The sequence below is a fragment of the Crocodylus porosus genome, unplaced genomic scaffold, assembly GCF_001723895.1.
Source record: "Crocodylus porosus isolate Cpor-Errol unplaced genomic scaffold, CroPor_comp1, whole genome shotgun sequence".
In the NCBI taxonomy this organism is placed as follows: domain Eukaryota; kingdom Metazoa; phylum Chordata; order Crocodylia; family Crocodylidae; genus Crocodylus; species Crocodylus porosus.
The window spans coordinates 35,364,102-35,388,521 of record NW_017728951.1 but is presented as its reverse complement, the minus strand read 5'-3'; the positions used below and the strand labels follow the sequence as shown (position 1 = coordinate 35,388,521).

The 24,420-nt window shown below is 46.6% G+C and overlaps 1 protein-coding gene across 1 annotated transcript in view; it reads right to left on the bottom strand.

Annotated features, from left to right (window-relative positions):
* Nucleotides 1-23,554, bottom strand: part of FRMPD2 (FERM and PDZ domain containing 2) — a 131,448-nt gene extending 107,894 nt beyond the window's left edge. Inside the window, exons 1-7 of the mRNA XM_019555523.1 lie at nucleotides 23,407-23,554; nucleotides 17,057-17,205; nucleotides 16,262-16,327; nucleotides 14,738-14,923; nucleotides 12,840-12,969; nucleotides 8,457-8,579; nucleotides 1,458-1,542 (exon numbers count right to left, since the gene is read on the bottom strand). Coding sequence (XP_019411068.1) covers nucleotides 1,458-1,542; nucleotides 8,457-8,579; nucleotides 12,840-12,969; nucleotides 14,738-14,923; nucleotides 16,262-16,327; nucleotides 17,057-17,205; nucleotides 23,407-23,554 — 887 coding nt within the window. The remainder of the gene's footprint in view (nucleotides 1-1,457; nucleotides 1,543-8,456; nucleotides 8,580-12,839; nucleotides 12,970-14,737; nucleotides 14,924-16,261; nucleotides 16,328-17,056; nucleotides 17,206-23,406) is intronic.
* Between the last annotated feature and the right edge of the window lie 866 nt (nucleotides 23,555-24,420).

Below are 24,420 nucleotides of genomic sequence, written 5' to 3'. Positions count from 1 at the left end.
TCACCCCTGATAAACTTATAGGTGGCCATCAGATCACCCCTGAGCCTGCGCTTTTCCAGGCTAAAGAGTCCCATGTCTCTCAGCCTATCATCGTAAGATCTGTTTTCCTGACCTCTGATCATGCGCGTGGCTCTCCTCTGGGAAAGCATAGAGGAAAGGTGGTATTTTTAAAAGGGAATTCTAATCTATGTTATGCTCAGAGGCTAATAGCACTTGATTACAGCTGCATTATGCTAACCCTTACTATAGACAATCCACAACCGAGGTGTGGAGCTCATTGTACATAGATTAGCTGCAGTGGTCCGAATCTTAGCCTTACCCTTGTCTGTCTGGGGTTGCTTTTTATGCCCATGAATGAACAGATGCTAATCCCAGGTATAAACAAGCCCTTAGCACTCTTCTTGGATGGCATCCCTAAACTACCTGTAAGTCTTTTCTGAGCCAAGGGGGAGATTAGAAATGAAGGAAGTAAATCTGAGAAGCTAGGGAGAAACAAAAAATTATGCTGAAATCAGGTACTGCAAACACTGCTTGTCACAGCCCTTCTTTGATTAAACCATACTTTGTCTACAGTTGATTACTTCATGATCCAGAACTAATCCCTTCAATCTGAGCTCATTTTCACCAAGTGAAGGTAATGAGAAGTTTCATCTGAGACTGTACTAAGAACAGGTGCAGTAAAATTGGCAAAATTTGACTCTATGGGCATGTGTGGATGAAAAAGGGGCCCTAAATTGAAGTGGTGGGTTTTAAAAAACACCGCTTCAATTTAGGGCTGATTAAACCCCCCATGTCATTCACACACCCCACTGACTTACCTGCCTCTCTGGCAGGGAGGAGAGGGCGAGCTACCAGCTGGCAGAGGGGTCCTTGGGCTGCGGGGGAGCCGGTGCTTCCCTCTGCAGCAGCAGTGGCCCCCCCCCCAGATGGCACCCACCCGCAGGCACCCAGTTATGGGTGGTCCCAGAGGACACCACAGCCGGGGAGGGAAGCCCTGGGGCCCTGCACAGCTCAGGCAGGCAGGCAGGCTCCAGGTAAGGGGAAAAAAGATCAGGCTCACTGCTTTTCTTGGATGGAGCCTGCCTTCCCAAGCTGCTGTCAGGCTGCCTGCAGGGCCTCGGAGCTACATGGAGCCCGGTGCTTCACTCCATGGCTGTAAGGGCAGCAAACTAAAACTCCTTGAATGAGAGAAGGTCAGACTTGATGATCTGCTCAGGTCCCTTCTGATCCTACCAAGTATGAAACTATGAAAGCGGTGCAAAAGAATTCAGCCTGATTTAAAGTGTTCTGCACATACTCCACTTGTTTAATCTACACACATGTGAACAATTCCTGAATCAGCCATATGGTAGCAGTTGCTTCCTGTAGTTTTTGCATAAGAGCATTACCCTCTAGATCCCCTATGCCTCAATCTGTAACAAAAACCAGCTATTTTTAAGGAGAAAAACTAAGTTCACCTGTTATTAAAGAGTTTGTAGCCACTTTGTGTCCTCAAACCATTCAGGCGTGGGTCCCATGACCTCTGTGCTGGTAGAGGTCTGCCTAAAAAAGGAAGTATTAAAATCATACTAACTGCAGCAGGTGGTTAGCATTAGATGATTGGACAGTAACCAGGGTTGCCAACTGTCAGTGAATTTAATAACTGTCAGTAAAAAATTAGGCAAAAAAGTCTTTCAGTAAAATCTGAAAAAAAAACTTTAGCTGTAAGCAAAAACACCAAGCAACTACAACTTGACTGAAGTTCCAGTAGACGAGCAAAGCATGCAACCTTGTGTTCAAGTGGGAATGCAACACCCTGCAAGAAGCATTTTCTCAGCTGTATGCTGCTGCTGCTGTGTCCCAGCCCACTTGTGATACTTCTGAGTCATAGGTAGGCTTCTTTGGGGTTCCATGCCAGGATAGGGTGAAGCAGGGCTGGCAGGTATAAGGCTGGGGAATGGGCTTGGGTAGGGGTAGCATGGTGCAGGGTGTAGTCAGAGCCATCAGGGTATGAGGTTAGAGGGTGGAGCTGGGGGGACGGGGCAGCACAGTGTAAACCGTCACTGAAGTCAAGCAAGGTTGCCATCCCAAGAATTTTTTTTTTGTTTCATTTTTTTTTTTACTGCAAGCTTTTTAATGCCAACCAAACCTTTTTACTACAGTTGTTATTAAATCCTTAAATTTAAGCCAAGCCTCCTAGCCGGAGTCTCTCAGCAGCACAGAGCCAGGCAGAAAAGTTACATTTACATTATGGAAAACATATCGGTAAAAGCATATGTCAGTAAAAAGTTCTGGGTGTCAGTAAAGTTTGTAGACTGTCAATAAAAAACAATCCTTGGGTTGACAACCCTGACAGTAACATCAAGGAAAAGATATGGAATGTTTGATTCTGTGGTGCTGTCATGCATCCTTGCTGGGTGCCCATAATAAATGACTACCTGGTAGGGCTGGCTGCATAGCTCACAGAGAGCTTTTGCAAACAAACATTCATGTCCTGAATATCTATTCAGGGTATGGACACAAATACGTTTGGAGCCATTTGAGAAGGGAAATGGCAGACGGTAAATTCTTCTGTCCTTTCAAACCATACTTCTTTTGAAGTGGCTCCAAACATATATTGGTCTGCACCCTTAGGGTAGCTGTGTCCATAGCCCTTGTGATCACTACTTGTCAACAGGTAATCATGATTGGGGGAACTGACTGTTGATGTGTATATCCCTATATTTGCATGCATATGTGGGTACTGTGCCTTTCCTACTCATAAGATGTGTCTTATGTCACCCTACAGCAATATAGTGACGTGCTACAGTGAAATAGCAACCATGTGCATCTATACATGATCGCCAGCTAGGTCGCTGTAGTGGCACACTCTCCAGGTATAGTGTGCCGCTAAGGCAACATAGCAGCAATATTTACCAGTGCACCATGCACCACTCATACTGTGCCTTGCTTTAGTACTTTCAAAAAGAAGTACTAAAGCATGGTGCCATCGCAACCTCACTGTACAGCGATGTGTAGATATACCCACTATGTATCTGATACTGCCCCCTTCTTTTCTGCTTAAGCTTTTTCCAATCCTTCAAATAAATAACATAAGGACATATATCAGCAATGCTTTGTGATTTTTTTCAAATTCAAATAAGGCCTAAATAATTTTCACCCCCAGCTATCTCAAAAGCCAGTACAGGAGAAAGATCAGCTGCATAGGGTACATCTACACATGAAATTAGTGTGCCTGAATAAACTCTGGTGCAGCTCAAGCCAGAGTTTATTGCTCCCAGGTGCAGTGTTTACACATGCACCTGGGGCTTTATCATGATCTGGGGCAGTGCATCCTGCCTGACCAGAGCTGCTCCACCCTAGCTCAACATGCTGCAGAAGGGCTGGCTGGGGCATAAGGGTGCTACAGTGCAGGGCTAGTCAGCAGGCAGTCCCCACATTGTAGCACCCTCATGCCCAAGCCAGCCCTGGTCACTGTCCACATTTGTGTTGCAGCTGAATAAATAACTCTGCCATAGGCTAGTATTTGTGTTGGGCAGTAATGACAGGGTTAATTAGTTTATTCTGGCTTAATAGCACTGCATGTGTAGATGGTGACATCTTACTATGGAGTTAATTAGTCAACTCCGCAGTTAAGCTCATGTGTAGATACCCCATAAGAGTTCAGATTGGATGCAGAGTTAAGCTTCTCTCAGAATTCCAATATTAAAAACACAACACTGAGTTCTAGAACAACCACTAACTGAAACTTTTTTTAAAAAGCCCGAAGAAATCTACAGCATACAGGCAGTCCTTGACTTACAACTTTTTGAGCTAAGATCAATGGTACTTAAGACGTTTATAAATTGACACCCTCTTTGACCTTCCAATGGGGGTTTCAACTTTACAACGCTGGATACAGCTGCATCAAGCTGGTAAGTCTAGTGTGGTGGAAGGGGAAGGGGGAGGAAAGAGGTATGGTGCAGGGACAGATCTAGACCCCCTGTGGTGAGTGATAATACACTTTATTTTCTCAAACACCAGATGGTGTTATTACAAAATCAGGTCCTTTGAATACTTGAAGTTGTGAGAAATAAGAGGCAGAGAGGCATGATAGATTGGCAGGGCCACCCCTTCACCTAATATAATGTGTTTCCACTAACAGTGACAGTGGCTACACTGAGCAAACAAGCTTACAATCAGTCCTTCTGCTTGGGAAGTAACAGGAGTAATAGCCCTATGAAGGGCTGCCATAAGGAACAGAGAAATCACCTTCTGTCTCTGCTGCAAAGAAGAGGAAGAGAGCCAGTGGCTTGAAGTTGCAGAAAAGTAAATTTAAATTGGATATCTGGAAAAGCTTCTTCACTGCTAGAATAGTGAGGTAGTGGAATAGGCCGCCTAGGAAAGTTGTGGACTCGCTGTCACTAGAGATGTTCAAGATGAAGTTGGACATGCCCAGGGATCATCTAAGGTATATATCTATATTCTACTGTGGGTATTTTCCATGCTTGTGGGCTTTATGAGTTATCCCTGTCCCCACCCCCTTTCTGCTACGTGTGTCAGGGGGGTTTTAAGCCTTCCTTAAAGGCATTGGGTGTTGGTTACAGCCAAAGTTGGGGACTTTGACTACTGTGGTGTACCAGTGCTCCTGCTGGGACCAAAGCAGGGGGTTCCTGGCTAGAGGGTCTTACCCCTCCCCTCAGAGTCACAGCAATCACCATATTTGGGGTCAGAAAGGAATTTTACCCCATGGTCAGATTGGCATGGACTGTGAGGGTTCTTGTCTTCCTCTGTAGCAGTGGGTCATGGCCCTATACCCAGAATTTCTTGAGCATATTTCAACAAAATTTCATAGAAGCAGGATGCTGGCTGTAGCAGGTTATGGTGTTAGGTCTGTGTTGAGTCAGAGTTGACTAATTTTATGTAGAGTTTAAATTATGGATTATACAGAATGGTTTAGAGATGGACAATCCTGCCTCAGGCAGGGAGTTGGACTAGATGATCTCTGGAGGTCCCTTCCAGCCCTACTTCTCTATGGGTGCATCTACACATCACCCTACAGCACTACTGAAAGCACCCAGCCAGGGGCTCCCCGGGCATATATCCTAGCATGCTTTTGTAGGCTCCCTTCACTGCCTGCAAACAGGTGAGAACACCCCAGGACACCAATCAGGGCTGATTGGCCGGTGGTCACAAAGGACCACACCCCAACTCCTAACAGCATGCCCTCTCAACTGTCAGGTTATAATGGGAATGGTGAATCCAGCTCACCAGACAATTTTGTCTGCCCCGCAGGTGCCCACCAAATAATTGTACCCCATCCATTCCTTCTGCCTGTGGGAGTGGGCTGAGGTGCCCACATATATACCCAACATAACCTATTGTGCCTCACTCCCACCCTTGTGCACAGAAGAGCCCAACCCAGCCAATATGCAGCTTCTGGGTGGGGCTGCTGCTGCCATTTCTACAGCTGCCAGGGGACCTGCTTGGCTTCCCTGGTGATCTGTTTGCTCTGAACACCAGGTAAGGAAATGGCAAAGGGCAGAGCTGGGGAGCCAGGGTGAGCTGCAGTTGGATGGGAGGGCAGAACATGGGGCTGGGGCTGGCAGCAGCATGAAACCCACACTCAGGGGGCCAGTGGGAGCACAGAGTTTGGGTGGGCAAGGTGTGGGTATGAAGGAGGGAGAGCAGATGTGGGGACCCCCCATACACTTCCCCCTATGGCACACAGCCCCCTTCAGTGGTAGCAGCAGCAAGCAGGGCACTCAGGGTGCCCATGTCCAGCTCAGGCACTGCCAGCAGTAGCATGCAGCTCTGGCCAGTGCTGCACATGGGGGTGAGGACTGCAACCAGGCTAGCCTGCCTCTATCATGTGGGGCTCCCAGGGGTGCATGTGCAGCTCCCACACTTGCCACAAGGGAATCCCCATGTGATGGAGCCAGCTGCCTTCACCACTCTCTGCCATGCAGGTCCCAGGACTCCACAGAGAAGCAGGGGCTGGGGCTCCCCTCCACTTCTCCACTCCAAGCCCGCAGCAGGCAGCCCACATCTGCCCCCACTCTGCACTCAAGTCTGGGGGTGGTACATGCCCCATGCCCCTCTCCCTGGGAGTCCATGCAGTGGCAGGGATCCAGCCCTCCTGCCACTCCCTGGATAAACCATATGTGGCTCCATCACATTCCCTGGCCAGGCTAGGTGGCCATGCATTCCCGCCCCAGGCCATGGGCCTACCTCAGCTGGGCAGCATGCCCAGCCCCAGCTGTCAACTCTGCCCCATCCCCCTCCCTCAACATGAGGGCTTCAATCTCCCCCTATCCCCTCCACCCCCAATGCTCCATCCCCCACATAGATTTACTTGCAGGGAGCTTCAGTCCACACTGCCTGGCTGTGTCCTCAGCCACATGCAGGCGCACACGCACACACGTGCACATGCTGCCCCCTACATCCTGCTCCCCCCAGGCCCAAACAGCCCCTGCCAGCCTGCAAGGGGAAACCTGCTGTTTCCCATATTTTTCCATGGGGAATGGAAAACCTGGATCCCTGCATGATACTGTGAATCCAGGACAAATGCTGTTTTGCTTACCCAATTAGGGATGAGTCGTCACCCTACACATGTGGGACTCTTGGCATCAGGTTCTGAGGGCTGTGTGGAGAAGTGGGGGAGTACTTTAAATGGTGCCCACAGCCCTACATGGGGCTGGCAGACACAGGGCTCTGTGCGCACCCCAGAGGAAGAAATCTTCCCTCCCCACTGGCAGCATTTAAAAGCCTGCTTGGGGCTTCAGATATCAGTTTTGATGTGTCCCACAGGGGTAGGAGCTGCCCCAAACCTGCATGTGGTACTTTGTAGGCCTGTACCTGCAGTCCCATATATAACAGAGAACCCTAGCCCTGTTATGGAGAGGAGAGGGTCAGGTGAGGAAAAGCATCAGGATCCTTTTAAGGCTAAGACTTTTGTACCCCGAGAGAAAGGTTTAGTAGCTTGCAGAGGGGAGAGTACTAACGACCCAGCCAGAGGGGCCAAGATGTCAGTGGCCAGAAAAAATGCCATGTGCCAAGCAGTGGAGGCAAGCTGCAAACAAGGGTAGGAACCACTCAAAAAAGCACAGTGTGCCTGGAGCATAGGCCTCCTGGGCTGCAGACCAGTTCACGTTATTTCAAAGTCCCAAATGCAGCCAGCTGACTACTGACAACACTAGGAAGGGCAGGTGATGAGACAAAAAGAAAAGCAAACATCTCTTCAGTTAACGTAAACCATTCTTGATGTGCACCCACTCCTCTGTGCCCCTCCTGGGCCAGCATAAACTATGTCCAGTCCTATGGGTACACTCATTCCCCCAGGATCCTTTCTGGGTTAACAGAAATAGGTCTTGGTGTTTCCTGGGCACTCACTTGCTCCCTTTGCATCATCAGAGGCTTCTTCCCTTACTCTCCCTGGGCTTGCACTCACCCTTGCCTCCCCAGAGGGCTCCATCCCTCTGTGCTGCCAGAGCCAGTCCCCCTTCCTCTGCCTTAAGGAATGGTTTATATCCCAGTTAACCCATCCCTCCCAGTCAGTTGACCAGACCTCCTGCCTACTTGGCCCAGGTGCTGCTGGACCTGGCAGGGGGCTAGACTCGATGATCTTCCAAGGTCCCTTCCAGCCCTAATGTCTATGAAATCTAAGATGGAGGTGGGCAGCTACCTCTGCCAAACAGTCTCAGAAGAGGGTGGAAGGCCCAGAGGGTCTGGAGGCCCTAACTGAAGTTAGGCAGGCTGCAACCCTAGCCAAAGACAGAAGGAGAGAGAGTGAAGGAGAAAAGGGCATCCCTGCAGTACCCAGGTGACAGTAGCTGGGGAAGGAGGAAGGGAAGTAAGGCATCCTTGGCTCAGTTCATCTAAAGGCAGCTCCTAAACAACATAATAACCATAGCATCAAGGCATGGAAGGCAGGAGAGAAGGCAGACAAGGGGGTCAGGATAGATAGATGAGTGCCACATGGCTGCCAGTGGACAACAGTACCACCCCTAGAGGTGCACCCCATTATAGTGTGCGGGGGAATCTATCCCCTACAGCACTTAAATTGGGTGTCTACATCTACAGTTTTATGCAGGGTCTGCAGGCCCAGGATAGTCTGCACCACCTAAAGAGCACAGCTCCTCCTGCTTCCTTCCTCCTCCACCAATATCAGACCAGCCCTTTAGGTAGGGTCCAAGTCAAATGGCAGATGAGGGGGCTTCAGATTGGTGGAGTCAGAGGCAGGCAATATCTGTGTAGCAGGTGAATGGATTAGGTGCCTCTGGAGACCATGGGGACAGGCCTGTCAGAGTCCATTGGAGAGGAGAGGGGGATGGGTGGCACTAGGAATAGGACGGAGGGGAGGGCAGAGAAGCTGGTGGGTCACTTTTCCCCCACCAGCTCAGAGTGGCAGGCCCACCCCTTACAAAGCCCCATTATAGATGAGTGTAGCGTGAGCTCTACAAATATTATTAATGATGCAACAATAATTTAAAACCTACCTCTTCTCAGTGCCCGGTTAGATAATATCAAAGAAGTACTCTCTGAAATCCCATTCAAGTCACTATAATCCACAAGTTGTCTGTAATCCTCTGCAGACCGACTACAATTCATTAACCTGGAGCCTGCATCCAAACACAAAACAGCAGTCTACTAAATTGGATTTTGACTTTAAAACGTGGAGGTCTGAGTGGTTGCTTAGCTATTATTTGGCCTTGGCTAATTTTTGTTCTCATTCTTTTTTTGGCAATGAATGTCTTTATTCTGACCTTGACAGCCTGTTACTGCCAAGAGGAAGGTTTTACCCAGAGAACCTGGGTAAGGCATTCACCATCCACTGGCAGAGCTGACAGCTCTCTCTCTCTCCTACTGCTTGGAATCCAACTTTGATGCAATGTTTTTTGTTAGCCCCTTTGGACATGCCAGACAAAATACAGCAAGTCTAACGTGAAAATCATTTCCTCCACAGTTTAGTTGACAATTGCCTAGAAGGTACAACTAGACAAGAGATAAGAATCCAGTCCCTGCCCCAGCAGTGTTTCTGAATTTTACATTAGACAACCATATCTATAAACCAGAAATACTGTGTCTTCTCATATACACGTACCCTGATTTTGGGGGTGATTTTTTTTTTTGTTGGAGTGGGGGAGAAGAGGGAAGGTGTGTGTTGTATTAAGCAACTTTCTGCCCAGAATAAAAGAACCCTGCTTTGATTCTTGATCCACAGTGAAACATCTGTAGCATTACTAGTCAGGCAGCTGACTTAAATGGCTCTTTGTTGTTCACTCCACAGGTGTGAACAATTGTATTGCCTCTTTTAATGGTCTTGATATACCCCTAATTTCTTAGGACACTTGCTATCTGCTAGATTCTTCTGCTCTCTCTCCTCCTATTTTACAGTCTTGGAAACTCCCACTATGGAAGCCAGTCTTCATCACGTAGGCTTTCAGCTTTAGTTAAGCAGGAAAGGGAGGGGGGTGAGCGGACTATTAGATTCTGTCCCTGTTCTACATAACCATAACCCTATAAAAATCATTTTTTCTTCATTCTGCCTATATTGTATTCTGGGGCATACTGTATACAATAAAATATAGTAGTCATACAATCAGGCACCAAAACCCAGGACTTCCCTTCCTAGGGAACTACCATAATGATTAATTGATGGAGCCTTGTTTTGTCTGGCTTGCTCTTTTCCTGGCCCTATGAATCTCCAAGGCTCTTCTGCGCAGTGGTCTAGCTGTAATAGAAGAGCAGAGGATTCCTTCAATCGGTGTTATAGTTTGCTGATTAGGATACTTTCCTTGGAAGTGGAAGATGTAGGCTTGAATTCCCTCAGGCTGTGGAAGTCTAAAGATCCAGGTCTCCCATTTCATGTAAAAGTGATCTTATCATTGTGTAAAAGGTAAGCGATAGTGATACCACCATGCCATGCCCTACACTCAGAAAAAGACTCTGTACTCTGTCCCAAGTTGATGGAGGCCCTGTGGGGTCCCCAATTTGCATACAAGTGCTGTGGAAATCCCATGCAGGTGATTGCTATGGAGTACATATCTTGGTCCCTCCCCATGGACTGGACCCTGAGCGACTTGCAGGGTGCCACAGGAATCCCCTACAAAGGGATTCCCAGGGAGTGTGCCTGCAAGTGTGCCCCAAGAACTACCCTCTAGTGAATTCCTGCTTCACACTAAGCAAACCAATGTCCTGATGCCCTCCCATTTAAGGCATCACTAACTGTGGTTACCTTTGGTCATGGCAACATTTCTGGGCAGTTGGAGCATGACAAAGAATTACTCCATGTTTGCTCATAGTTTTTGCTTCCATGTAAACTTTTATGCTAGCACAAATATCTGGATCAGGGCCAGGCCATGCTCCATTCCCTCCCCATGGGGCTGGGTTGGGATTAGGCCAGGCCCCTGGCCTCCCATTGGGGCTGGGCCACACCCCATTCCCCCATGGGGCTATGCTGAGGTCTGGCCACTCTCCCTTTCCTCCATCCTCCACTTCCTACAGGGCTAGGCCATGCCCCGTTCCCTCTCTGTGGGGCTGGGTCAAGCTCCTTTCCCTGAGGGACTGCATTAGGGCCGGCCTGCCCCGGCCTTCCACCCCGCTCTGCACAGCCAGATGGTGTCCACCATGATCACCTGGGTGCTGGATCAGGAACACCAGCTGCATATGGCTTGCGGATGGCCTGGGCACTGCCAATCCAGCCTACCAGGCAAGAAGGTTGGGCACTGCTGGTTTCAATAGAGATCCTGACTTGAGGAGATTTGAACTAAAAAAATTTCTGAGGTCCCGTGCAGCCATATCTTATTTTGATTCCATGGAGCTGGTACATATTGCTGCAAGCGTTCTGAACACCTAGACAAGACTATGAGACAACCCCTGCTTGCCTTTCTCAGGTGGGTGGTCTGGTCTGCTTAAGGCCATCTACAGAGGCTCCTGGGATGTGATCTACAAGCACGCAGGTGTCTTTAAGCACCTTGACTGTAAATAGTATACCAGCTATACAGACTTGCCAGTGCCAGGAGTCCAATCTGGGTAAATCTGGGGTGAGGGAAGGGGCAGGCTGGAATAGACAAGCTAGCAGGGCTGCAGGGGAGAGTTGGGGGAGGAGTTAGTGGGATCTGTGGAGGACTGGCAGGTCTGAGGCGGGTTTTGGAGGGATTGGGGAGATTGGTGAGCTCCAGGGAGGGTGGGAGAGTTGGTGAGATCAGAGAGGCTGGCAGATCCGTGGGGAAAGTTCAGTGGGATTAGGATTGGGAGAAGGGGGAGAAAGTGGGATCCAGAAAGGGGTTTGACATGATTGGAGCAGCCAGTGGTTCCATGTGTGGGGGAGCGTTGGTGGGACTGTGAGGGGCTAGCAGGTCCATGGGGGAGTTGGTGGGTAGGGAGGGAGGGAGATATCTGTCCAGGAGTGTGGGGATCAGATAGTTAGGTTCAGAGGGGTGAGGGGAAGGGAAAAGCACAGCCACAGGCCTGGGGTGAGTGGCTAGGCTTTCCCAGCCCCAGAACTGCACTGCAAATATGTACATGCATTCCCAGGACCTAATCTACAGTCACATGGCTCACTTCAAGCTGCATGACTGTAGATCAGGTTCTGCATATATGCATGCTCACCAGTGCCGGGAGTTAGGCAGGGAACCCAATCTAAGTTAGTAGGGCTAAGTAAGGGAGGGGGGCGCGGTTCCATCTGGGCTGCACAGTACACGCATTCAAGTTAGATCAGGCACAGGTTAAACCAATCTACATAGTTCACCTTCTAGGTAAACTAAAGTTAGATCAGGCCAGCCACTATTTTGCCCAATCTAATCTCCCCAAATGTCTGTACAGGCAGTCCTCAGATTTACGGCACAATTGGTTCCTGAAAACCAGGTCTTAAGTTGAAACTTTGTAACTCGGAACCGATTTTCTCATAAGAAACAATGTTATAAATGGGGGATTGGTTCCTGAACCAAGGCCCAATACCCTATTTTCACCAAAAATATCCCATAATTTTGTACTCAACCAATTATAGATGAGTAATATAGCTACATTAATGTACTTATATTGGAAACAGCAATCATATTGATTTGGAAGGACTTCTTTGAGGTGACTTTGCTGGACTTTTTGAAAGGCTCTTGGTTGGACTTTTTGAAGGGTTCTTGGCTGGAGTCTTCTCAGAAGTCTTGGCTGCAGGTTTTTCTGGAGTCTTGTCTGCTTTCTTAGAGAAAGTGTCCAAGGAGGTTTGGACAGATGTTCTCCAGGGAGATGGGCGACGCAGCAAGAGTGTTTGCTGGCATGGCGTCACGTCGGATCATGCATTGTAAAGTCGAAATTGATGTCATAAAGTTGAAACACGGTGTCTATTTATAAACCTTGTACGTGGGGAACGTTGTAACTTGAAACATTGTAAGTCGAGGACTGCCTGTACTGTTTGGCACTTGAATTGACCTAACCCCTAGTTTCATTAATATAAGTGTGAGATCCACATTTGAATGAACTAAATTAGATCAGGTGGCTTTCCCTGCCCCCCACCCCCAACCTGCTCCAAAACTTGTGTACAATTTGGCACTTTAGGTCAATCTAACCTTAATTAGATTGACTTAAGTGTAATGTCTATACAAACCCTAAGTGGTATTACTTGCAGAGATATAATTTTCCTTGTGTCTTGAAGTTTGTCCAGGGATCAATTATGTGTAACTTTACAGAAGAAAGGTGGAACTAAATGACAGACAGCACTGATCTTGGGGTAATCAACAGTAGAAAGATGAGAATATGTTCTTTAAATGGTTTCAGTGTAGATTCAGGGAAATCTGTTTTACTATATTTGGTACAATGTAAAATAAACCAGTTCACCTCTCCCAAAAGAGCCTCAGACAAACTGTCTAAAGAAAAAGCCTTTTTACCTTGATGAAAATTCAGCTGAGGGGGCAGAGCTGAGATGCTTTCAGATGTTTTCTTGTGTAGTCTTTTTCTTATCACATGACTCCTTTTAAGCTGAATAGCTCTGCTGTCTTCAGTAACTGCCTGTTCCACCTAGAAATCCATTGCATTTCAAGTTAGTTTTGGCAGATCAGTGGACTTCACCCTCAAGATTAAGTTGTCCTTGGCTTCAGTTTGATATAGACTGATTATTTGCTCACCCGTGACTGTTTCAGTTCTCCCAGTTAAAAAGATAAAGACAGAACTTTGAAATGGTTTGATCACTTTAAGACTTTGTTCTAAAGTGCATTAAATAAAGTATACCTTCCATTTCAACTGGAAATAAAGTCTTGGACAACAGTAGAGAAAAGGGCATCTCATATTATTAACTAATGCTGCTAAACGAGCAGGGGAAAACAATTTTAAAAAACAGAAATGTTTTTTGAACTTGCCATAGATTTCATAGACATTAGGGCTGGAAGGGACCTCGGAAGATTACTGAGTCGAGCACCCTTTCCTGGGGGCAGGAAGTCAGCTGGGGTCATAGGATCCCAGCAAGATAAACGTCCAATTTTCTCTTGAAGACATTCAAAGTAGGTGCTTGAACTGCCTCCAGTGGCAGGCTATTCCAGACCTTGGGGGCTTGGACAGTAAAAAAATTCTTCCTTATGTCCAGCCTGAAACGGTCTTGCACGAGTTTATAACCGTTAGACCTTGTCATCCCTTTGGGCACTCTGGTGAACAAAAGTTCCCCCAGATCCTAATGGACACCCTTTACAAACTTATATGTGGCCATTAGATCACCCCTGAGCCCTGATATGAAGTATTTCATATCCTGGAAATAGTTAATTGAGCTCAATTTATAACTCCTCATTCTCTATGGGGCCTGTTGGGGGTCAGCCCTATAGTAAGGGAGATGCAAAACTTTTACAGAGATTGTGTCTGATTTAGGAATGACTCCTTTGGAAAAGCAAAATGAGAAAGCTTTACATAGTGTGTAGCATGCTTTCTCCCACTGGAGAGAGCCATTTCCACTGGCTAATTTAAAGCATTAGGATCATTGAAGAGGCTATTCTCATTGTGGCATTAATCTGGGGAGTGAGATCTGGGCAAAGGTCCTGTGAATGCAAAAAAAATGGATTTGGGTCACTCCCCAGTGTGAAGGCACATGGCAGGAAGGATGGCTTCTATGTGTGTATTTGCATAGACCCATGCAGTCTGGCTCTTGGAAATTATGGATAATCTTCCATCCTTAATTCTTAAAATATGGCTACTAGGCTAAAAATGGCCAGCAGAATATACCCCTAATTTAGAGCACAATTGTGTTAATGTTGTCATATTTAATTTTGAAAAGCTGTCTAGAATTCACTTTCACCATGCTCCGGGGCTAAAGATTTGAGTCGACAGAAGCCCAGAGGACTGCTAATACTGCAGTTCTGAGACCTGGAAAATACTGAGCAGTGGGATACCAATATTTACAATGCATACAATATTTTATATCCCACAAATGTAATGAGGCCTTGGTAAAGTCTTCAAAACAGCTTCATTGTGTGATTTTTTTGGAACCTAAATTCAATTTTTTATTAAAAAGGAAACAAAAGACTAGGACCGCCAAATCTCTCAAGTCACTTATGGAAATTTTACCCCCTTCTTCCATAATATATAAAAAAAAATATGTAGAAGCCTATTAAAAAAATGCAGCCAACACCTTGGGGAAATATATCCATCAGCATCCACAGGACAAATTTCTTTTTTTTTCAAATAACCACTTGTTTTATTGATTGCCCTACTCTAAAATATTCATTCTTGTGATCCAAAAATACAAGAGGAAACCCAGACTGCCCAAACATTGTGACTACTAGAAAATAAGGATGGTATTGACCTCAGTAATGCTTCCCAGCACGAGTTTGACCAGTCCCTTTATGTAAAAGGCTGCTGGAGAAGAGGATGATTCCTTCTGATGTTCTATGCAGGCCTCCAAAATGGATTCTGGGGAAAGTCTTTTATGTGGCTGATCTTCACACAATGTCAGCAGAAGGTTATGCAACTGATTGCTCATCTGGAGGGACTGCACCAAAAGGGAGATACAATTTAACAATACCTCACGTTGATATGGAAGCATATTTCACTATGAAATGCATTATGAGCGAGGCCCGGGATTTTGCAAAGGACTTTTGACTTTCAGTGACCATTTAAACCCTCCTGCCCACTGACCCAAAGGCTCCACCCATGCCTTGCCTCGCCCCTGTGATCCCCCAGGTCTGAGGGGTGGTGTGCTGCACCCTCTTTAGAAAATTCTTTAATATCAGTGGATCAGTGACATCAGTGGATATATGGGGATCTTTCTGACTTCTAATAGGGAGCTCTAGCTGCTCTGGTAGTTGGAGATCAGATCATCACTCAAGGATGAAGAGGCGAGCTCTTAAAAATCTATGTTTCTATGCAGGTACAGTATTTAAAATCTGTATGAAGTTTACAATGCGACCACATAGAGCTAAAAAAAACTCCAGAGGAAGAAACTTGGATATACTAAAAGTTGTTCTTTCACAAATGTGCAATGAATAATACCTTGTAGGGTAAGTTAATAAAATATGAGTGTCTACAAATCTCTGAGGAGACCCTGAGCTGGCTTAGAAAGAACTGCTGGGATGACTGGCATGTTTAGATACTTTCCATCTACTCTATGGTTTGAAAAAAGTTATCTTCACTTGCACTTTGGTTTTGTACACTCAATATACATATAGGTCACCAAAAATAATCCAAATGTAAATTTTCTCATTATGAAACACTAATTGTCTTATTTTTAATATAAAGGAACTGCTCCTTTGCTGCCTTATGATAAGCACTCTTTAAAAAGATGACTTGTAAGGCTATGTTCAGTTCTGTATTCCATAGGACGGGAGGAGATAAACACTAACAAAATCTTGGATCTAGATAATCCTGTCCTTTGGCAAGAGTTCAGATGTGGATCTGAACTCCCAGGCAGCTATGGGTCTCTAAGGGTGTGTCCAGACAAGTGCTGTTGTATACTATGTGGCGCTGCAAAAAGAATTGCAGTACCACATACCACACAGTCTGGTGTTCTCCACGCTGCAAGGGCACACTGCCTGAGCATGCACTACTCTGTTTTTGTGGGGTTTGCTTTGTTGTTTTTACCCCCTCGAGATCTGCAGCTGCAGCCCTGGGAGGCCTGCAGGTAAAGCTTCTGGGGCCAACACAGTGCTGGCCCCAGCCTCCTCTGATGCCCCTGGGGTAACTTGCTGCATGCGCCATAATGGGCCAAACAAAAATATCGGCTACAAACCTTCCACCCTGACTTCGGAAAAGTTCAGATCGTACCTCAGATTCCTAACCTACTGATGTGTGTTGCAAAGTAAAAGAAAACAAAGACATTGTTAATACTAACCTGGCTTGGGGGAATCTGATAATCAGCTGCCCAGTAAAGGGTCATTCCTAATGAATATACCAGCACCTATCAAAAAAGAGAATGCAAACAATTGTGAGTTATATGTCAGTAATTACAAAAAAAAATGTGACCTCAGACAATAGATATCACATTCACTGGAATTCTTAAAACTAGATTGGAAAAAATATACATAGCTATTAAATGGGGGACACATCCTGATGGGGCAGAGAGAAGGATTAGGAAGGAAATAATATACATTTTTCAGCTCTAGAGATAACAGACCAGTCTATCCCCTATGCAAGAAAAAGCACATGCTGAGGACAAAAATATTCCATTTAAGGAGTTTCCCTGGTATATAAAGCCATTCTATAGGGCTTGGACCTGACCTCCCAACTGCGGCACTGTGGCACTGGCCAGGTATTAGGGAAAGGACCATCCATTCAGAGGCTTTGTGCCTTTCCACACCACCCTTTTTTCTTAAAGGGTGAAGGTCCTGGGGGGAACTTCCTGTGGGGACTGGGGAGGGTTGTAAAAATAATAGTCCATTTCCACCAAACTTCTGTAGACCTGGATGACAATATTTGATGTTGCAGCTGAATCCAAAATGTGCTCTAATTCTAGGAGGCTCTGCATAAACCTTTTTTTATTATTATTTAGTGCTCTTCAGAAAGGGAGTGTGACATTAGATGTTAAGTATGTTGAACAGCATCAGTTAGTCTGTGGCAAGCTACTTTTCAAGCTTCAAGACTGCATCAAGCAGTTAAAAGAAAAAAGAAACCAAAAAACCCCTCTCACCTGTGTTAGTCCAACATGCTTGGTTTTATGGAGCAATTCTGGTGCACAGAATAGGGCAATCTCTGACTGAGATGTATTGTCTTGGAAAGACAAACCTCCTCCAGCTGACAGCAACACTGACCCTGGGCAAATTACTGAGATAATAGCATCTGAAAAAAAAGTGCAGCAAAAAAGCAGAGTTGTTATTTTCAAATTCTGTTTGCTAGGAGACGAGGTTGCTGAGGCTCCAGAACCAAACATTTTGCAAAATCCACCAGTGCCAGGACCTGGAGAGAAAAACTAAAATTAGAAGAGCTGTGCCGCTTTGTGGCATGGATGATTGTGTCACCTGGAATTCACACAAGTCTGTATTTAATCCTGCATCTTACAGCAACAGTAATAAACAGGCCTTCCCTACAAACTTTTACCTTTGATTCCAAAGGGATTTCCCTGTTTGACAGATAGAAAAACAAGGACACAGAGAGATGAAAATACCAATATCACCCAGTAGACCTGTCAGAGCTAAGGCTAGAACCATGATCTTGCAAGTCTCAGTCCAGTGCTCAGTCTGCTAGACAGTTCTGCTTTCCTGGTGATATTAGCCATTATCAGATACTAATACATTTTTTAAACAGAAACAAGGGCTCGAACCCCCTAAATTTAAGGATTTTTTAATCTTCATCCAAGTGTCAGAGTTATCTCCAAAAATTAATTATCCTCAAACCTGGATCCAAACAACCCTGGAACTCAAGGGATATTCATGTCTGGGTTTTGTGAGATATGGCTTTGACAGATGGCACATTTACATCAGTGTAAGTGGCATTATCCTTGCTTTAAAAAGGTGCAGACAAATGACTGGGTAACTTTGTACAGTCCAGTGGAGAATTACCCCTGAAAGAATCAGACAGAGACTCTACTAGAGCATGCTATACCAGTTTAGTGTTGTCTGTGCATCAATCAAAAAGCAGGTGTTTACTAAACACAAGCAGAACATTACCTCCTTCCTTCCCATCTCCTGGTGAGATGCAGGAATAGTTGCCTCTTGCCTGAAGCTATCCTGGAATAGCTGTTTGTCTGTTCACATCTGATGCTGGTGTAATTTGTCTTAGCATACAAAACCAATGTAAATCTCACTGGGAATATGTGATCATCAAGGATCTGGGTTTTCTGTTTGCTATGGAAAAACACAGATTTTCTCCTTTAAAGGAGGGAAACCTGCAGCTTCCCATGTTTTTCCTTGCAAACTGCAGAGTTCCAGCCTGCAAGGGTCTGCTTGGGGGTGGGGGGGAGTAGGACATGGGGGCACCATGTGGATGTCTGTGCATGCATACATGCACATGGCCACCAATATAGCCAGGCAGCAGTGGTGATCAGCTCCCGCAGCTGCCTGCAGGTAAGTTTATGAGAGGCGGGGAGAAGGCAGAGGCAATGTGCGGAGGGGTGGGGATGCAGATTGAGTCCCCCATGGTGATGGAGGGAGTGGGGCAGGGTTGGCAGCTGGAGCTAGGGCTGTGGGTGCCACCCAGCTGGGGCAGTGCCCAGGACCCAGGTACTGAGTCTCCTTGCCCTGCTCCACCCTACCATTTGGGTCTTGCCCATTGGGCTGTGGAGACCCCACAGGGGAGGGCAGCAGGTAGGGAGCCCCGAGGCCCATAACAGGCAGCCCATATCCTCCCTCTCCACCATGGGCTCCACTCAGCTCCACTCTGCCCATGCTGCCTGCAGGGGAGGGGAAGCTGGACTCCACACTGTGCTCCAACCACAGCATCATGTGGCAGTCTGGGCTCAGGCACTGCTGACTGGCTGTGGCTGGTGTCCACTGAGCAGGGAGGAGGCAGGCTGGTCCCATAGCCCTGGCAGCGGGGGCCCACCTCTGGCAGGGCTGGGGGGAGGTCAGGAGTGAGGGGCACTAGCTGAGCTGGTGGGAGTGCAGGGCTGTGGCTTGGGTGTGAGGAGCAACAACATGGGCAGGGGCAGGGCACTGACATATCAGGGCTGCTTGGTGCCACAAAGCAGAGTGGGTGACAGCCACACCTGGACCCACGTCTTGGTGAATGAAGGGGCAGGGGGAGCTCTGATTTTTCCATGATAAAAAAACCAGAATCAAACACCAAAATATATAGGTATTTCGAATTTATTTTATTCTAAAGACTGAGGCACTAGTAGGCTTCCACATTGCTTTAAAATCATAAATATATCAATAAAATATTGTCTTCGGTTGATACCTATATATATAGTGGTATTTCACTGTAATTGCAGAAGCGTGGATTTGGGGTGGAGGGGAAGGTTTATGAGAGAATTTGGGATTTTTAAACAGTGAAAACTAGGATCCCTGGTAATCATTTATCCGAGGCCTTAGTGTCATCTCTGCTTCATGTACAAAGTATAATTATCCCAAAAGATCTGAAAGCACTTTATATGGTAATGTTAAGGCATGTCTAACCTTTGACAGCACCATTCTCTGATTGGGTCATGACTGAGCATGCCCTGCCTACCTGTTCATTCTCCCCTAGGCCACCCTGGATGTGTCTACATACGTTATTAATATGAAGCAATAAATTCTGGTGCTTATTATGCCAGAATGTATAGCTCCCAGACGGTCTGTTTGACTATGCACCCTGGACCACAACATGTTGAGCCGGGTTGGCGCAGCCCCAGCTGGCAGGGGATCTGGGTGGTTAGCCTGCCAGCCTAAGGCTGCTCTGACACAGCTCAACGTGCTGCGGAGGAGCTGGCTGGGGCACAAGGATGTTCCAGTGTGGGGCTAGCTGGCAGGCAGCCTGTGCACTGAAGCACCCTTGTGATCCAGGCAGCTACATCAGTATCTACACAGGTGCTGCTGTGGAGTAAAAACTCCACAGCAGGACACTATTTGTATTTACAAGCACTATCTTCCTGTGCAGTTAATTAGTTTACTTCTACCTAACAGCATTGCATATGTAGATGTGAGAAGTTTCCTGCAGAGCCAATCAATCAGCGCCACAGTAAATGTTTCATATAGATGCATCCACTGAGTACTGCTCTGGTGAGGATGATCTAGGTCTGCTCCTGAGCTCTTGGTCTCTGACAGACTTGAGAGCTTCTACTGAGGCTGACCCTAGAGTATCTTCACTGACATATTTCTGGGTTTGGAGTGTGTAAGAAGGAGCAGGTAGTGAGATATGCATGGGGTTGGTTGTCCCATGGCGTTCTGTTGCCATAGTGTAGACATGCCCTTAAGCACCTAACTCTGCTTTTAGGCAAGTGGACATCTTCATAACTGCTTTGCATGCAGTAGCTCCTGCTGAAGTCAATTCTGAGCTTAAGAAAAATGTGAATACCCCTCTGGCATACAGCTGAAGTGGAGTAATCAACTTACACACAGCCTGCTGCAAATCAGCATGTGTGTGTGTATGTGTGCGCGCACACGTGCGCATGCATGCTTGTATACATATGTACATGTCGGCATGTATGCATGGTCCTTTATCAGCAGTCTTCCAGTAAATGCAGAAGACATCAGTGAGTCCATAGATGACTGAGGAGGCTGATCCAAGATCCACGTTTGATTGTAGGTGTGTCATATAGTACTGGGAGGAAGGAGTAGATCCTAGTTATGACAGAGCACAGCTCTTTCCCTTTGTATATCTCAGCTATTCACCTCCATCGTGAAGCAAGCTTGCTCAAAATGACTGATGCCTTGTTGTACATTATGGAGCCATTGGAAAGGATTCAGGGCTTGAGTCCCCCAGATATTTATGTTAATAGCACATTTCTTCATAATGGCCTTCAAATCGTCTTTGAATCTCCTATTTTGCCCACCTCTAGAACAATGATCATTGGGCTTTGGGAGTGTAGGACCCATTTTGGGAGCTGGTTGTTATGCATCCTTATGACATGTTTATATAGCACCCACTCTGTTGGACAAGACATGGCTTCAATGCTGGTGATGTTTGCTTGAGCAATACTGGCATTCATTCTTCTGCCCTTCCAAGTGACATGAAGAATTTTCCCGAATACATTACTGATGGTACTGTTGCAAAGCTTTCCAATATGTCATCCAAGTTTCACACCCATAGAACAGGGTAGGGATGACAACAGCCTGGTAAATGAGAAGTCTTGTTTGTTCCAGATGTCATGATTATCAAAGATATGGTTTCAGAGATGTCCAAAGGCAGCACTGGCAGAATTTACTGGCGTTTAATATTGTCTGCTTACTTTTTGGGGAAGGTGGCTTCCTAGGGAAGGGAAAATCTCAACAATCTCCAAGAATTGTCCTGTAATTGTAATATATGGAGCTGGCTGGCTTAGGGTAGGTTGGGAAAGTATGCTTGGTGAGTCCAAGCATTTCATGTGCTTCACAGAAGCGATCAAGAGTGCCCTGGAGCTCTTCAACTGAGCGGGCACACAAGACATGATTGTCACCATACTGAAGATCAGTAAGGGAACTGTTGGATATCTTGGACTTGGAACGTAACTGTAACAGGGATCCCAAACTCTGTTACCTGCAGAAAATGGAGGGAGAGGAGAAGGGAACAGACCCCTTACAGGAGCCAGACTGTGGGGACTCAGGGGCAAGGGGATACAGCAAGCAACTCACCAGAGACTCAAGGCTGGAGGGCCACAGGGCAAAGAAAGCCAAACAGTTCATTAAGCTGAGCAGCAACACCTGAGCCCACCTTCACAGGCAGTGGCCAGGTGACTGGCAGGATCAGGGCTTGGCTACAAGTCAGCTCAGTCACTTAGTTGGGACTGGTAGTTCAGGCCCACAGGCAGTGCGGAAAGGTACAGAGGACAGAGATGACTGACAGTGAAAAGGAGGTACCCTGGGGCTGGGAGGCAATTAAAGTAACTCCTTCTGGGGGTGACAGTTGTTATGGTCCTGAGGGGCTTGTAGTTGGGTTATAACCAGATGGTTAAGCTTTTGTATTCTAGTTTTCTTCTATGTATTTAAGTTTAGGACTGGGAGAGGCTGTAGGTGTGGAGGAGGCCAAGAGCAGTGTACCTGGCAGACATCTTCCACTTTGGGGCTGACGCCTGGAGAGCCAGGGCCCAAATCCGTGGACCTGGGCTGAGGGGGTCTCAGCTAGAGAAAGCAGGGTCTGTGGCTGAACAGGTTGAAGCCTGGACAAGGGCTGGGGCACAAGGGTATACAGAAAATGAGAGTGAGAAGGAAAGATCCCGAAAGTGCCAGGTGAGAAACCATCAGTGAGGTGTGACCATGACTAAAGAGGTGTCAAGAAGGCCATAGTAAAAACCCAAAAGCACCCCAGAAAGGACTACCCCAGTCCCAAGAACAGCCTCCCCACAACTACACTGGTTACCGGAAAAATTGTGGCAAGCAAGAAGGAGGTGGAGTAGGCTGAGGTAATACTGATGAAAAGGGACAGGAATGAAAGCCCAGACTCTTTCCAATAACCAACTGATGTTAAAGAGATTCCTGTCCCTGTGATACAGGAGAGTGACTCCAGATAGAAGTCTTAACAAGGAGATGCAGAATACCTGTGTCAGATGGAAAAGAGTGTTGGTGCAATCGCACACCCTTGCTTGACTCCAGTTCTAATAGTGAAGGGGTCTGTTTACAAGCCATTATTTACAATAGTTGCTGTCATGCCATCTTGAAAAAGTCTGATAATGGTAACACATTTTGATGGGAATCCAGATCTTATCAGGGTCTTCCTTAGGGCCTCTCTGTTTTCATCTTTTAAAAAAAAATGTTAATGTACTTATTTTAAAAAAGTCACAAAGTTCAAGTGATTTCATCATTCCAAAAACATTGGGTTCATTGGACCAGGCTGATATCTAAAATGAACAGTCACAGAGTTCTCATTTTAGAATACTGATTACCGAGTACTCGTCCTTCCACCATGCTAGACCCATCTTCTCACTTTCATTGTCCCCTGCGCTACTATTCTAAGGCTATATTTTTATTGTCAAGAAGAAAACTATCCTCTTAGCCGAATAAGTAGCCACCTATATTTGTCTCTCCTCCTATCCTGGCCAATGCAGGAATGTTAATTTTACACACTGGAACTAAGCTTTGCTGGTCTTGTCCTCCAGGACACTGTAACCTGTTATATCACGTCACCTATTTAAGCTTTAGAATAAGAACCTCTGGGGCCTGTTCTGGAAAATATACCTGTAGGACACCAAGCAGAAAGAGAAATTTGGGTTCTGGGAAAAATCGTACAGTCCCAGTAGAGTAGATAGATGGAGATTTCACAATGGAAGATTTATTTTGAAATATCCTGCCATTCCCATAAATAATCCTTGTCTCTATAATGGAAAATCACATCAGCAACTCTAGAGTCTCAGAATCTTCAAGAGCTGTTGCAGTAGGAAGGCAGGTAGTTGGGTGAGTCAGATAAGAACAAAAGGGGCAACCATCAACATACCTTTGGGGAGGTCCTTAAGAAGCTGCTCTGTGGCCAGGAGTAAGAGTGCCCATATGTCCTGTTCCTCCAGAGCACATCCCTTTGCCTGCAGGACCTCAGCCAGTGTCACACAGTAGCTGCTCATCTCTGTGGTGATAAAAACAGACATTTGCCTTGCTAGAGCTGACTGAATAGTTCAGAACAAGCTACAATCATTCTAAATCTTGATTTCCGTGACTCTATTCATCATTTGTAGTGAGTTATCTGTTTATGGCAAATAATATCAATCCAAAAGATCCTCTATTAAAGTGACTACTATGGGCATGTGTAGATGAAACAGGGGCCCTAAATTGAAGTGGTGGGTTTTTAAATACACAGCTTCAATTTAGGGCCAAGTAAACACCCATGTTGTGCACACACTCATGCACTTCCCTGCCTCTCCGGTGGCGGGGAGGGGAGGGCAAGCTGCCGGTGGGTGGAGCGGTCCCCAGGCTGCAGGTGGGTGGCTGCTTCCCTCCTCAGCAGCAGTGCCCCCCCCAGGTGCCACCTGCCCGCAGGCACCTGGCTCAGGTGATCCCAGGGGGCACTGCAGCTACAGAGGGAAGAACTGGGCCCCTGCACAGCTCAGGCAGGCTACAGAGGGGGTGGAAAAAAAGATCGCTGCTTTTATTTTTTTCTTGGGTGGAGCCTGCCTTCCCGGGCTACTGCCAGGCTGCGTGCACAAGCTTCCTGCAGAGCCCCTGAGCTGCATAGAGTCCGGTGCTTCACTCCACGGCTGTAGGAGTCTTAGTTTGCTGCACCCCAAGTCATTTAAGGTGCATTATGCCACCGAATTTGCTACAATGGCATTTAAGCCGCTTTAAAGCGTTGTGCACACATACTTCTTACTTCAGCTAACACACGGCCAACGACTCTTCATTTCATAGATTCCATAGATTTCATAGACATTAGGGCTGGAAGGGACCTTGGGAGATCATCGAGTCCAGCCCCCTGCCCAAAGGTCTTGCAGGAGTTTGTGACCGTTCGACCTCGTCA